Here is a 14,857-nt window from a genome sequence, read left to right as displayed (position 1 = left end):
GAAAAGACATGAAAGAAATTACCGCTAACTTTCTTTATGAATAAACATAATGTTTTGTTGTGGCTTTATGTCAACTTCACGCCTGTAAACAGTAACAATAAAATACACTTAAATTTGTAGAGGGCTTAGAAATTGACGACCGTGAAAAAAAACGTGAAATGGACACAAAAAGAAAGCGGTGGCTTTTATAAGAAATCCTAGCTGTCGTTCGCGACTCCGTCTGCGCGGAATTAAAAAAAAAATAAGTAGCTTATGTGTTCTTCCAGACTATGTTCTACAACTGTGCCAAATTTCCTGTAGATCCGTTGGTCTGTGCCGGAGATACCTTGAAACATCCATCCATCTAAACATTCGCATTTATAATATTAGTAACGTTAGTATGATTTTATGTAGGTAACACGTTTCGTATCGTGATGTCATAAATTTATACAAAATTTTATATATAACGAAGCTATCTAAATAGACAGTGTCAATAAAATAATAAGAAAACTGACAAACAAATTTCCCCTATAAAATATTTTTTTTTAGGTTCACATAATCGTTCCTACATTAATGCAACCAAAGGCGAGTAATATATTGGATGAATGACCTTGGAAATTAATTAAAGAAAAAGAATGTAGTATAATTACGATAATTTGAAATAAAATATAACGATATTAGGGTTACGTTTCGGTCATTATCTAACATTACATAAATGATGAAAGTCTGCCTGTCCGTCTGTCGGTCACGGGCCGGTGCCTGCTTTCTCTGCATCTCTCTGCTTCGCCGCCTGCGATCGTAAGTGATGCCTTACTAACTCCAGGTTGACTCAGAAGTGAGCAACTGTTATGGTTTTCGTTGCAAATTACACGAATATATAAATTAAGAAAACTTTAGTAAGTTTAGCCAGCTTTTCTGTATTCTTACAATGCCCTTCCTTCTTTCTCTTGTTCTTATAAAAAAATCGCTTTCCTTACTTACTATTCGGTACACTTGTTTTTAATAACAAAACGTCATTCTTTGATTCTAAACGTAGTGCCATTATTGCAGTAAATAGAGTCGTGGGAAAGCGACCTATTTCCTAACGTAATAGGCCCTATAATTGCTTGCGACACATGCTTTTGTCACGGCTGCCGTTTTTCTTTGCGAAGTTACCGTTGCAACATTGAATACATTTATGTCGTTAGGAATATGTGATAAAAAGCTCTTTAACTTTCTTACTTGTTTCATATCAGTTGGAAAATATCTAGTTCATTCTTTGACCTAAGTTTGCCAACAACCATGTCTATAAACAGTTATCACTTATTAGGTAATCAACGATCATAATACTACGATCTGTTGGTTCTTCAATTAATTTTTGTCTGTAGGCTGACAGAAATTCAACTTACAATCCTATCGTTTATAATTATTATTAACGAACGTTTATGATTATTTAAATTTAACTAAAAAACACGTTCGATTGTTTTCGAACATGTTTTTTAGTTAAATTTAGTAGCGTAGTAACATCAGCTTCCTATTAACTTTATAATATGGAAAGTTCTTTAAACTATGCAGAGTGATCTCTCCAAGAACCAGTCGACTTAAAAGGCTCCGGCGATGACTTGTATCGCCTTTTATGATAACTTTCTTCGACGATTTCACCAACATCTAACTACTCTATAGATTTACTGTTAAATTCTTCAAAAACATACTTGCAGAAATACCCTGTAAGCGTATTTAAACATGAAAGATATTTTTGGGTAGAAAAAAAAATTGAAACACGGATTTTCTTATTCTTACTGCGGCGCGACGTTAATCAGAAAATTTTACAGAATTAATCTTACTAAAATCATAAATGCGAAAGTTTAACTGTTGCATGAATGTTTGTTGGAAGGTATCTCCAGAACGGCTCAATGGATCTTGATGAAATTTGGCACAGATATATAACATAGTTTGGTAACACACAGGCTACTCATTAAGTTTTTTGTTTATTCCACGCGAACGCAGTCGTGGTCGACAACTAACAAGATATGTTTATTGTTTTATCTATAAGACTAGCTGTCGCCCGCGACTCCGTCCGCGCGCAGTTAAAAAAAACTAAATGGGGGGGTTATGAAAAATAGATGTTGACAGATTCTCAGACCTACTGAATATGCTCACAAAATTTCATGAGAATCGGTCAAGCCGTTTCGGAGGAGTTCAAGTTCGAACCCCGTGACACGAGAATTTTATATATTAGATATAACACCTTTGTAAACACGATATTTGCACTAACAATTGAACCGGAGCACAGGCACGAGTATAGAATTACTGACATAGTTTTTATGTTAATACCGCCTGACTCACTCGGTACTTCCTTGTGGTGCACCTTGACAATTATACTTCGCAATGTTTCCGATATGCATATTTAAGTGCTAGTAAATGTTCTAACTTATTTATTATTATTACATTCCGAAGTAACAATTACTTAGACGTTTAAAATATCTTTGTCATTGAATATGTTTATAGATTTTATTAGGGTGTTAAAATTACTTGAATAACCGTTTTGCAGAATATGCTTTATGATTATCGTAAAGAATTTATTGTAATCAGACATTCTGACGGTGAAGGAAAACATATATGCAACCTGCACACTGAGAACAAAGTACAAAAATGTGTGTGAAGTAAACCAACCCGCACTGGGTCATCATGGTTGACTATGGCCTAGTCACTCCTAACTTAGGGTAGGCTCCGAACCCCTCAGTGGCGACGTAACTGATGGTAATGGAGATTTATTACAGTCAAATATAAAAAATATATACCCATGAAATTAAAATTATCTTTAGGAATTAATTTGTGCAATTTTTAAAAGCAAGAATACTTAATTTTTGTCTAATTATAAACATTTCGTTTACTAACAGCAACAACCAGAACAGCGTCAGTATCATCGACGACAGCAGCATCGGTCTCTCGGCGTCCATTCCGCGTGGCCAGCCGGCGACGACCTGCTGTCACTACCAGGCTCACCACAACTACCACTACCACCACACAGGCTACTACCACCACCAACATCCTGGACAGCGATGAATATCTACAAGATATAGAAGAAGCCGGTGAGAATGACCACATTACAATAAAACAGATCAAAAAAGAATTGAACGTCTAATTTGGATTCTTTACCTTTAAAACGGTAGCAAAAAATAACCACTTATCTCAACCAGAAAGAAACTACATGTATGTGTTTCTGCATTGAATTTGTTTTGTCGTCCAAAAATATTTTAGAATATTTTAGAATGTTTATCCAAACTTTTATAAAACCTAAATTACCTTCTACTTATTCTTCGACAGATTCCATTGAAGATCCAACTATAACCACGCGCTCTGGACCGAAAAAGAATCCGAAAACACAAAGGCGTCCCCTAGTTAATCTGAAAGAAGATGATCAGAATCCGTCCGCTACAAATGAGGAAGAGAAGAAGAGACAGAGCAAGAAATACAGCTCTACATTCAAACAAAACCAATTGGATGAAGCCTTAAAACTGAAAAATCAGGACGCCTTCGATGAGGATGTAGATGCAACTACTGAAGGGAAATTCACAGAAAGTAAGTGTACACATGGTCATTTATCTTATTCCTCAGAATATAAAAGCTTTAACTACTGCGCATGTGCTATCTACTTAAGGTTTGTTATGCGACAAGTTACTCAAGTATTTCTTTTCTTCCACAGGCTTTAGTGCTGAAACGGCTGTAGCTCTTGCAGCTCACAAGCTCTTGGAAGCTCCTGTACCAATAATACCTGACTATGAATATGATATCAAACCTACTAGAAGTGCACCAACAAGAAATACCCAGAAGTTCAAATATACAACAACAGAATACACACCAGAAATCACAAAAACGCCCTCCTACCCCTTATCGTACTCTACTACTCCAAATTACAGCACTGAAACTCAAGACTACGTCCAAACTTCCACAGGTTTATATTCCGGTGATCTTCTGGACACCGTCTTACCCTCGACAGGCGGATACAGAGGATCTAAGCCAACTGGATTTACAGCTCCTACTATAATTAACCCTGGTCTATCGGGTGTTTCACGCAACTTAGGTCCATCGACCGTCAGGTACTTGAGTACAACCGAAGAAAACATACCAACACAAGAAATTAATCCAACTGCAGGTAGATATACAGATACCAGTGAAAAGTATTCAAAATCTTCATCACGTCTACCAGACTTAAATGTTTACAATTACTCATCGATTTCATATAACTTTGCTCCACGCGACAAATATATTAACACAGAAGAGTCCTTACAAACAGTTACTCCAACGGGTAGATCTCGTGGTAGAAGACCTTCTACTACTATTAGTGGATTAGAGCAATATACCGTTACCTCACAAACTCTTCCGCCCACAAATGATTTCGGTATAAGCAAGAAATACTCCGAAAGTTCAAGACCCACAACTTCAGCAAATAAATACTTGGATGAAAGATACACTGGTATATCGGAAGATCCATTTGAAACAAGTAAATATTTAGATACAAGCGACAAGTATACTGATTCATATTCAACACCAGGACCGTCAACTATCGATTATTTAGATTCAAACAGGTATACAGGTACATCCCAGAACTTGAACCCTAGATTTACAGTAGGAGAAAAGTACACAAACCCGTCGACACCAACGTACTTAACAGAAGACATTACAAGAGTATCTCAGGACCCGACACCTACTCGTGGTTACACAGAAACAACCGTCTACTCAGAAGTTCCAGCTAATACAAGAATACCAAGCAGATTTACGAACAGAGGCGGAAGTTATACGACAGTACAAAATCTGAATCCCACCACCACTTATTCAGATACAACTGACAGATATTCGTCTATTTCACGTAGAAGAAAACCATCAACAACAACTGTAAGCGATAATGATAAGTATACAACTGTTACATTACAAACTACGAATCCAACAACATCGAATGAAAGATATACAGAGGCTTCGCGAAGGAGACGGCCATCTACAAATTCTTACACTGAGACAGACAAATACACAACCGGAACTGTACAAAATGTGAATCCAACTGAAGTCGTTATTAGCACAACAGAAAAACCAGTACAGTCTCGAAGAAGAAGACCAACCACAAACAGCTACACAAATAGTGAACAGTATACAACAGAAACTACTACCGCGTTTAGATTTACAGGCACGAGCGAAAGATACACTAGTGTACCTCGCAGAACAAGGCCCTCAACTTCCAGGTACTTCGATACTGTCACAGAGGAAGCTTCTTCAGAATTCCAAACCGCAGGACCGACTACCGGATTTACTGGAATTAATGATAGATTGACAGAAGCATCACCTAGACTAAGACCAACTACCGATAGTTACATAGACACATCTGATAAGTCTACAGACACGCCTCAGATTGAAACATATACAGTAAATAATAAGAAATATTCTGATATTTCACGCAACAGAAGTCCATCTACTAGCTCGTACTTAGAATCAACAGAAAAAAGTCCATTGAGCAGTAGCACGGAATTGTCAGAAGACGAGGTGTCCACAGGTCGTTATTTAAATCCCAATGGTCAGTACACTGGTTTCATTCAAGACGTAAATCCTTCTACTGTAAAATACGTTAGCACAGAAGAGAAATCACAGGATGTAAGTCCATCGTCTGTCCAATATCCAAGTACTACTGGAAAGTACGTGTCGGGACCGGTAGATGATTTCGGATTCTCTACTGCTGGGTATAGCCAGAGTCAAGACCCTTCGTACTTCACTAGAGAATATCTTCTAGCGTCTCCAGTTACTAAGACATATGACGGTACGTAAATCACAAACAAATTCTATAAGTAATATTTAATTTTTTTTTACAAACCAAGATATTTTAGTCCAATTTAGCATTATCTTAGTATTCTTTTCTTTAGAACAAACATTTTTTTTTTCAGATGAATACCAATACTTATCACCGGTAACAACTACGCAGCCAACAACCACAACTAGAAAATTAGGCAGAAAGAAAACTATATTCCGAAGAATTTCATCGACAGCTCGACCGAGTTCCACTACCACGACAACAACAACAACAGAAAGGCCTCGAAGAGTCGTGTCGAGAAAACCTTTTGAGAAAATACGCAAAGTGCAGAAGGTAAAAGTCCTAAAGGTGCCAAAGAAAGAACAAGAAAAACAATTGGTAGAAGAAGAAAAACCAGTGAATGAAGTACAGATCACCCAGAGGCAGCAAGTGCAGAGGGTGCCCGTGAAGAATGTGGAATCACCGAAACCAAACAGAATTAGAAAACCTATAACTTTCGACTATTACGATGACAGTGAAGAGAAAGTAGCACAGAAATACGAAGAGGGAACTAAAGTTATTCTCCATAGTAAAGGTAAGCGGTCGTACATTTCTGTCCATTCATGATCGTCCGAATTCTACAGCTCTTATAAATGCTACTTCATTTCAGCCAATACTTATTTGCGAGTACATAGCGCTATAAAATATTAATTAATTTCACAGGTACAATCGAGTGCTTAGATATTGGCAACTTCCCGCATCCATCGTCGTGCAAGAAGTTTATATCTTGCGCTCGTATGGAGAGCGGAGCATTACTGGGCTGGGAATATGTCTGTCCTAAAGGCCTATCATTCGACCCCGTCGGCGGAATTTGCAACTGGTCAGCAGGTCTCGGCTGCAACGAGCAAGACTCATAGACTAAAAATGATTTTTCCTTCCTTGGGGTTGCCAAATTATAAAATTTGAGTCAAAAACCCCAGTTTAAATTATTTAATAATTTCTGATGTTAAATTACTGAAATCAGTAACATTGACCAGTTATTTATACGTCAAAATTAATGATAAGTTCCTTTTTGAAAAATGTTTTACTTAAAACAGAAAGGTAAAGAGTTTTTCGGAAAATGTGATACTTACTAAATATTTTGTTGACTTGTCAAAATTATTATAACCTATTACAGTTATTGTTAATGATTGAATGGCCGTTTTAAAGACGAAACAACTTTTCAAACTTTCAAACTAGAAGTAGTAAAAATATTGGTCGTAGTAATACAATTGAGTGATTAAAAATATTGATGTAAAGTTATAAGCCTACTCAGCAATTCACAATTTATTATTAACACTGCCAACTTATGTAAATATCGAATATTTAAGTACCAATTAAACTTGTGTCTTAAACACACTTTTGTATTTTTTTATTTAGCAACAATCATTAATATTAAATATTGCAATTCCGCATATCAAATACCTTGCAATGCATATTTTTATAGTTTTTTTTTATCACTAGTTAAAAGAGTACTGAATAGGCAAATAAAAATGTAGAAAAACATACTATTTCACAATGTGCCTTAATTATTTTAAAATAACTAGTTTATAAGATTTATTTTATATGATTAGAAATAAAACAAATAATACTCAATATCTTGTTTTAATTTTTGCCCTAATCAAAACTTATTTAGTCAATGTGACTTATCAATTTCCCAAGATTAAATCTTGAAATAAACTGCATACAAAAGACTTAAATCTAAAATAAAAATCTGTAAATCTTACTATACCTGTACTGATTTTTTTACTCTAAGTTCCTTTAATGTCCACTTAACGTCTCTGAGTATTGCAGTTAATACAGCTGTACTGAATTTTTTACTCTGAGGAGTTTCTTTAATGTCCACTTAACATCTCTGAGTATTGCAGTTAATACAGCTGTGTCTTACTACAGCTGTACTGAATTTTTTACTCTAAGGAGTTCTCTTAATGTCCACTTAACATCTCTGAGTATTGCAGTTAGTACTTGCTTCTTTACAAGTATGAATGAAAACATTAAAATAAGTAAGCATTAAAACACAACTTTGTTGAATAAATATTTATTACAATGTCCGTTTACTAATATTAACATAACCTATGCCGACACATGTCATTTTAACTTTGTTAGCTTCAACCGTGTCGTCTTCCTCATCAGACTCGTCCAGCTCAGAGCGGAGCACTTCTAACTTGAACATCACTCCAAAGAACTCTTTGAGATGTTGCAGGAAACTGATTGTGTAATCTGATAAAGGCCCCACCTGGGATAATATTAATAATAATGAAAACATGTAGTCATGTTCTTCCTTCAGTAAAACAATTCCACTTATCTCAGGAGACAGTACCAAGAATTTGTAATTTTTTTTTTGTAGAACAATTAAGATTTTTAGTTACAAAAAAAATTATACCCATATTGAATGGTTAAATTAAAAATCACAACAACTGTACAATGTGTATTTTTTTTTATTATTCTAAACAAATTATTTAAGTGAAATGGTATTTAAGGTTCATTTGTGGAGTTTTATTGGTTAATTTTTGACAAACGAAACCACATATATATTCAGTTTTATTTCAGTAAGTCACTGTTAGCAATATTAAATTACTCGAACTTTCGTGCTACATTATCATAACCTAATATATAAACGACTAAAACACTATATGTAGCCGGTGTAGGCACTGACTGACGTGGCCTTTCCACACAATGAGCTTGTGATGGCCTCGAAACTAGTCAGTGCCGACACTATTATGTAGTGTGTAGTATGGTGTATTCACACTTACCACACATTCGCTGACATCCTTCTGTCCTAATGCCATCCAGAGCGCCAACAGCCATTGGAAGGAGGAGTCGACTGCACCACCGCGGTATATCTCGTCTGCAAGCTTCAGTGCACACTGCCTGCCTATCTCTTCCGGCAAGGATATTTCTCCACTGCCAACCTCTTCTGATTTCTATGAGTTGATTATAGGTTAAATTTTTCAACCAATTAAATGAAAGTGTTAATTGAATGATATATGCACTCCATGGATGGTGACCTAATAAGGTATATATCTCTCTTTATGAGTCCCCTACTTCATCAAATACACTTCCTCTTCCCATCTTTTATAATAAAAGGGTAGGAAGAAAAAAGGAACTAAAATGACGCCTCCGGCATGCACATTCAATAGACATAACACGTAATAACTACCACTTGAAATTGCCACAATTAATTTGAAAATAAAATCACCTTTTTAATTGCAGACAAAAATATTTTGATAACAGGTTTCAAGATTTTTTAAAGTTACAAATACTTACAGCTTCAGCACAATAGAATGTCTTCTCATTTGTCTCAGCAACCAGACTGACACCGAACCCTGGACTCTTGCCAGCATTGGGCCCTCTGCACTGATCTGTGTTTATGTAAACATCTGGCAGGAAATTTAGCATTACCTGAAAGAATATGCCATTTACAAATACAGAATCTCAACAGTGAAGAATTAATTTGAAATTAAACATTCAAGACATTTACCCCTTTAGCGGATTCTACAACTCTGTTGGCAAAAGTGGGCGAGACACGTAGCGCGTACACCACACCTCGTATTCTCTTCACCAGCCCCCACTTGGTCCACTGTAGTGGCCGTAGACTGCGACGTACAGGGCATCGAAACACAATTTCACCACCACCGAGGGGTGGAGCACCTAAAATTATGACCTTATTACATCAATAATAATCACACAAGTCAATTTGTGAATAGTTATTGTACAAATTTAAACATAAAAAATATAGTTAAACGTGGATAAATGAGAAACTGCTATAAGAGAGACATTGTGCAATTCTAATTGGACAATTTCCATAAGCGAGATACTTGGGTTAGAGAGAAACCATTTTAAGGAAGAAAAATATCATGGTCTCTCACTTATACAGGTTTGTATTTACCTAAATTTTGTAAACATTAAATCCTCTATGTTTTTGTAAACATAACTTAAAAGCTATATTAATTTACACAAAGCTGCAATCAGAAATATAATACATGTTTTACCAAAGGACAGCGAGATGATGATGATGTGTTTTACCAAATAATAATAACTAGTGATGGCCTTTTGGTTAAAATATAACCTTAATTCATAATCATTTTTTTATTAAATAGCTTAATGCACTTATCCTCATTAACTTTAACTATGTTGGATTTCACATTTAATCATTTAAACACTTTAAAAATTAAAAAAACTATAATGTAATAATAAAAATATCTATTTAAATGACCTTACCTCTTCTAACAACTTTAAGTTCTAATCCGTCGTCAACAAGTATGAACTTAAGTAGCACAGGCAGTGCCGCTAACTTGACTTTGTCCACAGAGACATCCAGGTCATGATGTGTCACACCTTGTAGTACCGCATTCAATGGCTCCTTGCAGAATGGACCAACCGCTAATAGAACCTCCAGATAATATCCTGGAATAGATTATAGACACATGATAGACAATTTTTTCACTTTTATTTTGATAGTATGAGTTAGTACAAATGAAGAAAAATCTCACCTGTTAACCACAATAAAAAAAGAGGGCTCCATAAAAATTTCATCCAGAGGAACTTAAATCGTGACTGTATAAATAGAAGAGGAAATGAGGAAAACAAGAAGTGGGAGGAGTAGGAAGGGAATAAGAACTAAACTTACTAACCTATTCCTCGTTGGGTACAGCAACTGTGTGTAACTTGACCACCAACAAGAATACCAGGCTGAAAATACATAGATGTACCAGTCTCGCCTAGTTCCACCCTAGTACCATTTGTTATCTTGTCTATAAGACGTATCAAATTCACTTCGTATTCTTTCAGCCCTGGATCATCGTGTTTACTCCGAATGTCCTCTATTTTAATAGCTCGCCCGCTCAAGACAGAGAGAAGCAACCTCTGACGGAACAAGTTACTGCCTTTGTACATAAGTACATTATCTTTTATTACAGCCGGCATTATAATATCTTAGAACACTTTCATTAAACTAAATTAAAATATTTAAGAAATAACAATCGGTATATGTGTTGTGTACATAGCAAACGCACGTGGTTTACTTGTCACTTTGTCAAGATGACATATTTCTTGAGATCAGATTTTCAAAGTTCAAAAGAGCAAGTTGAACGATGCAAAAGAATGTGTTAAACGAACAAACAGAAATAATTATTCTAAAATTAATTCAATGGAAACGAAATGTTGGAATAACATCTGAAACCTCTATTTTAAGTCTTAAGAATTGAAGTGTCTTAAATAACAATAAAGCAACACAATTTTTGAATATTTTTGAGTGGGTAGAGTTGGTAAAAAGGGTCGCTGCATCCATGTCAATGTCATCGATCAGTGTCAAAAAATTGACAACTAAAAAATAACCTCTTATGTGCACTATATTCTCATTTGCTTTTAAGACTAACTGCTAATGTAATGCTCTTAAACATACAATAACAATGAAAGTTTCTGTTGGAGACGTTGTGTTACCGGGAGATTACTGTGAAGAAATTTCTGCAGCGGGAGAAAAATCAAAAGTTATTGTAGGACCGGGTTTACGGAAAGAAAGTAACCATGTTTATGTGACAAAAGCAGGAGTATTGAAGAAAAAGAATCCAAACACATACTGGGTAGATTACTATCAAAAAAGGTATATACCAGCACGAGGTGAAAATGTTATAGGAATCGTAATACAAAAAGCTGGTGATATATACAGAGTGGATCTTGGTAGTAGCATGTCCGCAGCTTTATCGTATCTTTCCTTCGAAGGAGCGACAAAGAAAAACAGACCAAATGTTCAAATAGGAGATGTTGTATACGCAAAAACTCTCGTTGGTAGTAAGGATATGGAACCAGAATTGGTTTGCGTTGATTCCTATGGTAAGAAAGGTCGTCTGGGAGTTTTAACTGACGGATTCTTATTTAAGTGTTCAATAAATTTAATTAGAAAGATTTTGAACCCAAGCTGTCCATTATTGGATTGTTTGAAGAATGAATGGCCATTTGAACTTGCGGCAGGAATGAATGGAAGAATTTGGATAAAAGCAAAAACAATGAGAGAGACCATCGCTTTAGGAAATGCCATTTTGGGAGCAGAGTATTTAAGTGATGAAGAAATAAAGGCAATGTGTGCAAATATAACTACCATATTAGCAGGACATGTAGCATAATTTATAGTAATTAAAAATATTTTATATTAAACACAATATTTTTTCTTCATGTTTCATAAACATGATTAAGGTGTTGAGCAAATCAATCCAAACTTCAAAATATGCCCAAGTTTTTACCCAACTGACCCAGACTAGTAATGTGTTTCATGATGGCCTAGAGCCTAAATAAATGAACTATTTTGATGCATGACTTTCATGAGATTTATTCCCTCTGGAGTGTCATAAGAAACTAAAATACCTGATTGTATCTTAAGTAACAAATTGTTTAGTTACATCTATATATATAAAAGAAAGTCGTGTTAGTTACACTATTTATAACTCAAGAATGACTGAATCGATTTGACTGAAAATTGGTGGGCAGGTAGCTTAGAACCAGGAAAAGGACATAGGATAATTTTTACCCCGTTTTTAATTTATTATTCCGCGCGGACGGAGTCGCGGGTAAAAGCTAGTTTATGAATAAAAATACAGTCACACACAGATTTTAGCAAGGTTGAAATAAAACAGCATAAACAGTGATCGGAGATTTATTTTGGCAAATGCAACTAACCTATTCACCTTGAAATCTCAATGTAAAACTAGGATCGACCGAGCAATCCACCTTACAAGTCCCCATTGCAATGTTCATGCAGCGCAAAGGCATTACAACACCCGCATAGATCTTCAGAATAAATTATTTATATAATACAATTGAAGAAGCTAAGCCACTTTCACACTATATACATAATACCGTGGCCACCAAACTCTTCAACACTCTTCACAAATTTACAAACTATCAATTAAAAAGATGTTAACTGACCAGAAAACATTTCTATTTTTTTAATAATAATTTAGTAAAAAAAAAATTAGCTGTTTATTTTTAATCTATATTTCTAATTACAAATGTCAAAATAAATTTTATGTTGGTTTTTTTTACAATTTTTATGATTTTCTATTAGTTTATCAAATGAAAGCAGTACAGTTCATAGTACGCAAATTATAATGTCTTTTTATTGAGTTTATTTCCAAAAGCGAATATTAATGTTTGTCAATGGAACATAAACAGAATAGGAACATGTCCGTTCTGTTAAAATTAATTTGAGCATGTTTCTATCTCAGTTTAAAACAATACTGCCTTCAACTGACAATGACTTATGGAGCTAATTAAAAGCCTCTTTAGAAATATAGAAAGTGGTAACTTTCAAAATATTATACAAACAATATGGTCCTGACACTTCAAAGTCAACAAATAAATGTTTAAATGTGGTCCAGAATGTATTTTTCTTATCCATTTGAATTACACTTGACATTTGCAATGTAAATAGGTCAAAAATTTAGCATAACATATAAAGCTGGGAAGGAAATTTATTTCTTTGACTACATTTATTTCATCTGTGGGAAAAAATGTATGAACAAGCTATTGACACGATGAAACAAACTGTCATTTAACATTTGAAATTTCAGGACCAAAAATTACTTATATTGCATTTAATAGTAACTATATAAAATTTGAAAAAAAACTTCCTCACGAAATACTCAAAAGGAATGTTCTTACTTTTATATACAAAATTCTCAGAACCATCCCATAGTGCGATGGGACATAGATAGTAGACATATTTTCCTCATTTGTAAACTGTGACAGGATAAAACAAAATCTCAAAGACAATATTGACTTGGCTAGGATGAGCCCTTTCCTAGCAAAGAGAACGTTATCTTTCAAAACATTGTAGTTATAATTTTTTTTACTAGTTATCTATGGTAGAAATATTTGCATTAATGTTAATTGTCTATGCCCCAACGTACGAGAAATCGAAGTCAAAAGATCTGTAAAACCCCTGTAAGGAATTTAAAGCCATTCCAACTGATTTAAGTCAATGTAAGAGAAATCGTTTTATAAATATCAACCTCTTAATAATATTACAAGTACGTCGGGTGCATCAAGTATTGTTTATTATAACTTTTGTCCTCGTTAAAAAAATTATCAATTACAACTGCCTCTTCACAAATTAAAAATTATGTCCTACTAATATTATTTATAACTCCACTTTAATATAAACTAGCTTTTACCCGCGACTCCGTCCGCACGAAAAAAAAATGCACACAAGATAAAAAAGTTCCTAAGTCCGTCTCCTAGTTCTAAGCTACCTCCCCATCAATTTTCAGCTAAATCAGTTCGACCTATCTTGAGTTATAAATAGTGTAACTAACACGACTTTCTTTTATATATATAGATGAGCAATGATTACTTTTCATTAAAATAAATCTCAATTTTAATGTTTGTGTAAATAACAAAGTGAATACGACAAACATTACCATAGAATAATTGCTACAGAAGTTGTTCTTCGGTTCTGCATTAAAAATTTCGTTAACACGACCCTTACCAGATCGGAGCAAAATATTTTTTTTTTTGGTTTAAAATAATTAAATTATTTAAATTTTCGTGAGGACAGAGAAGAGAAAGGACAGAGTATTCTACAACGCGGCTGTGCGAGGTAGAAGGTGGTAGTTATTTAAAATTCTGTGGGCATAGCATATAAATATTTCTAACAATCGCCTTTATCGTCAACTAGCTTTTATCCGCGACTCTGTCCGCGCGGAATAAAAAATAGAAAACGGGTTAGTCCGTATGTCCGTTTCCTGGTTCTAAGCTACCTGCCCACCAATTTTCAGTCAAATCGATTCAGCCGTTCTTGAGTTATAAATAGTGTAACTAACACGACTTTCTTTTATATATATAAATTATGTCGTTAGTTTTTTGGTGTACTTTACACTTGATAGGGGACGCTGTACAAATTTCGTGGATAATAAGTTGGTGATTGTCAAAAATTAGCATTTTCATCTTTATTACGATGAACTAAAGTTGATAATCGCATAACCCGATGCACCCGACGTTGTATTTAACACTTTACATATATACATCATAACAACGCCTTTATACAGTGCATTTTTTTTTAATTTTAAATACGAAAATATAATTTAATTT

General features: G+C 34.6%; 3 protein-coding genes across 3 annotated transcripts; 2 read left to right on the top strand and 1 right to left on the bottom strand.

Moving 5' to 3' along the window:
- Positions 1–2,512: 2,512 nt before the first annotated feature.
- On the top strand, positions 2,513–6,737 carry LOC106719294 (mucin-5AC). The gene is made up of 6 exons (XM_045680667.1): positions 2,513–2,612; positions 2,859–3,050; positions 3,286–3,540; positions 3,665–5,764; positions 5,889–6,329; positions 6,458–6,737. The coding sequence occupies exons 1-6, from the start codon at positions 2,513–2,515 to the stop codon at positions 6,649–6,651; spliced, it is 3,282 nt and encodes a 1,093-aa protein (XP_045536623.1). The 3' UTR covers positions 6,652–6,737.
- A 1,064-nt stretch (positions 6,738–7,801) lies between these two features.
- Positions 7,802–10,833, bottom strand: LOC106719312 (probable RNA 3'-terminal phosphate cyclase-like protein). The gene is made up of 6 exons (XM_014513625.2): positions 10,408–10,833; positions 9,995–10,180; positions 9,255–9,424; positions 9,041–9,175; positions 8,527–8,697; positions 7,802–8,009 (listed from the first exon to the last, which is right to left on the bottom strand). The coding sequence occupies exons 1-6, from the start codon at positions 10,697–10,699 to the stop codon at positions 7,815–7,817; spliced, it is 1,149 nt and encodes a 382-aa protein (XP_014369111.2). The 5' UTR covers positions 10,700–10,833; the 3' UTR covers positions 7,802–7,814.
- A 276-nt stretch (positions 10,834–11,109) lies between these two features.
- LOC106719317 (exosome complex component RRP40) lies at positions 11,110–12,161 on the top strand. Its single transcript, XM_014513630.2, has one exon. It carries the CDS (start codon positions 11,185–11,187, stop codon positions 11,893–11,895), a length of 711 nt encoding a protein of 236 aa, XP_014369116.2. The 5' UTR covers positions 11,110–11,184; the 3' UTR covers positions 11,896–12,161.
- Positions 12,162–14,857: the final 2,696 nt, after the last annotated feature.

The sequence above is a fragment of the Papilio machaon genome, chromosome 13 (genome assembly GCF_912999745.1).
Source record: "Papilio machaon chromosome 13, ilPapMach1.1, whole genome shotgun sequence".
Lineage (NCBI taxonomy): Eukaryota > Metazoa > Arthropoda > Insecta > Lepidoptera > Papilionidae > Papilio > Papilio machaon.
The sequence above is the reverse complement of the archived record's forward strand: the minus strand, read 5'-3'. Positions and strand labels throughout refer to the sequence as shown.

What these genes read in the sequence shown, in the direction of transcription:
- LOC106719294 (XM_045680667.1), top strand. Translation starts at nt 2,513, where the DNA reads ATGCTTTATGATTATCGTAAAGAATTTATTGTAATCAGACATTCTGAC. An exon ending in TGAAGGGAAATTCACAGAAA is followed by an intron (nt 3,541 to 3,664) that starts GTAAGTGTACAC and finishes TTTCTTCCACAG; the next exon opens with GCTTTAGTGCTGAAACGGCT. An exon ending in AGTTATTCTCCATAGTAAAG is followed by an intron (nt 6,330 to 6,457) that starts GTAAGCGGTCGT and finishes TTAATTTCACAG; the next exon opens with GTACAATCGAGTGCTTAGAT.
- LOC106719312 (XM_014513625.2), bottom strand. Translation starts at nt 10,699, where the DNA reads ATGCCGGCTGTAATAAAAGATAATGTACTTATGTACAAAGGCAGTAAC. An exon ending in CTGTACCCAACGAGGAATAG is followed by an intron (nt 10,181 to 10,407) that starts GTTAGTAAGTTT and finishes AATCTATTCCAG; the next exon opens with GATATTATCTGGAGGTTCTA. An exon ending in AGGATGTCAGCGAATGTGTG is followed by an intron (nt 8,010 to 8,526) that starts GTAAGTGTGAAT and finishes ATATTATCCCAG; the next exon opens with GTGGGGCCTTTATCAGATTA.
- LOC106719317 (XM_014513630.2), top strand. Translation starts at nt 11,185, where the DNA reads ATGAAAGTTTCTGTTGGAGACGTTGTGTTACCGGGAGATTACTGTGAA.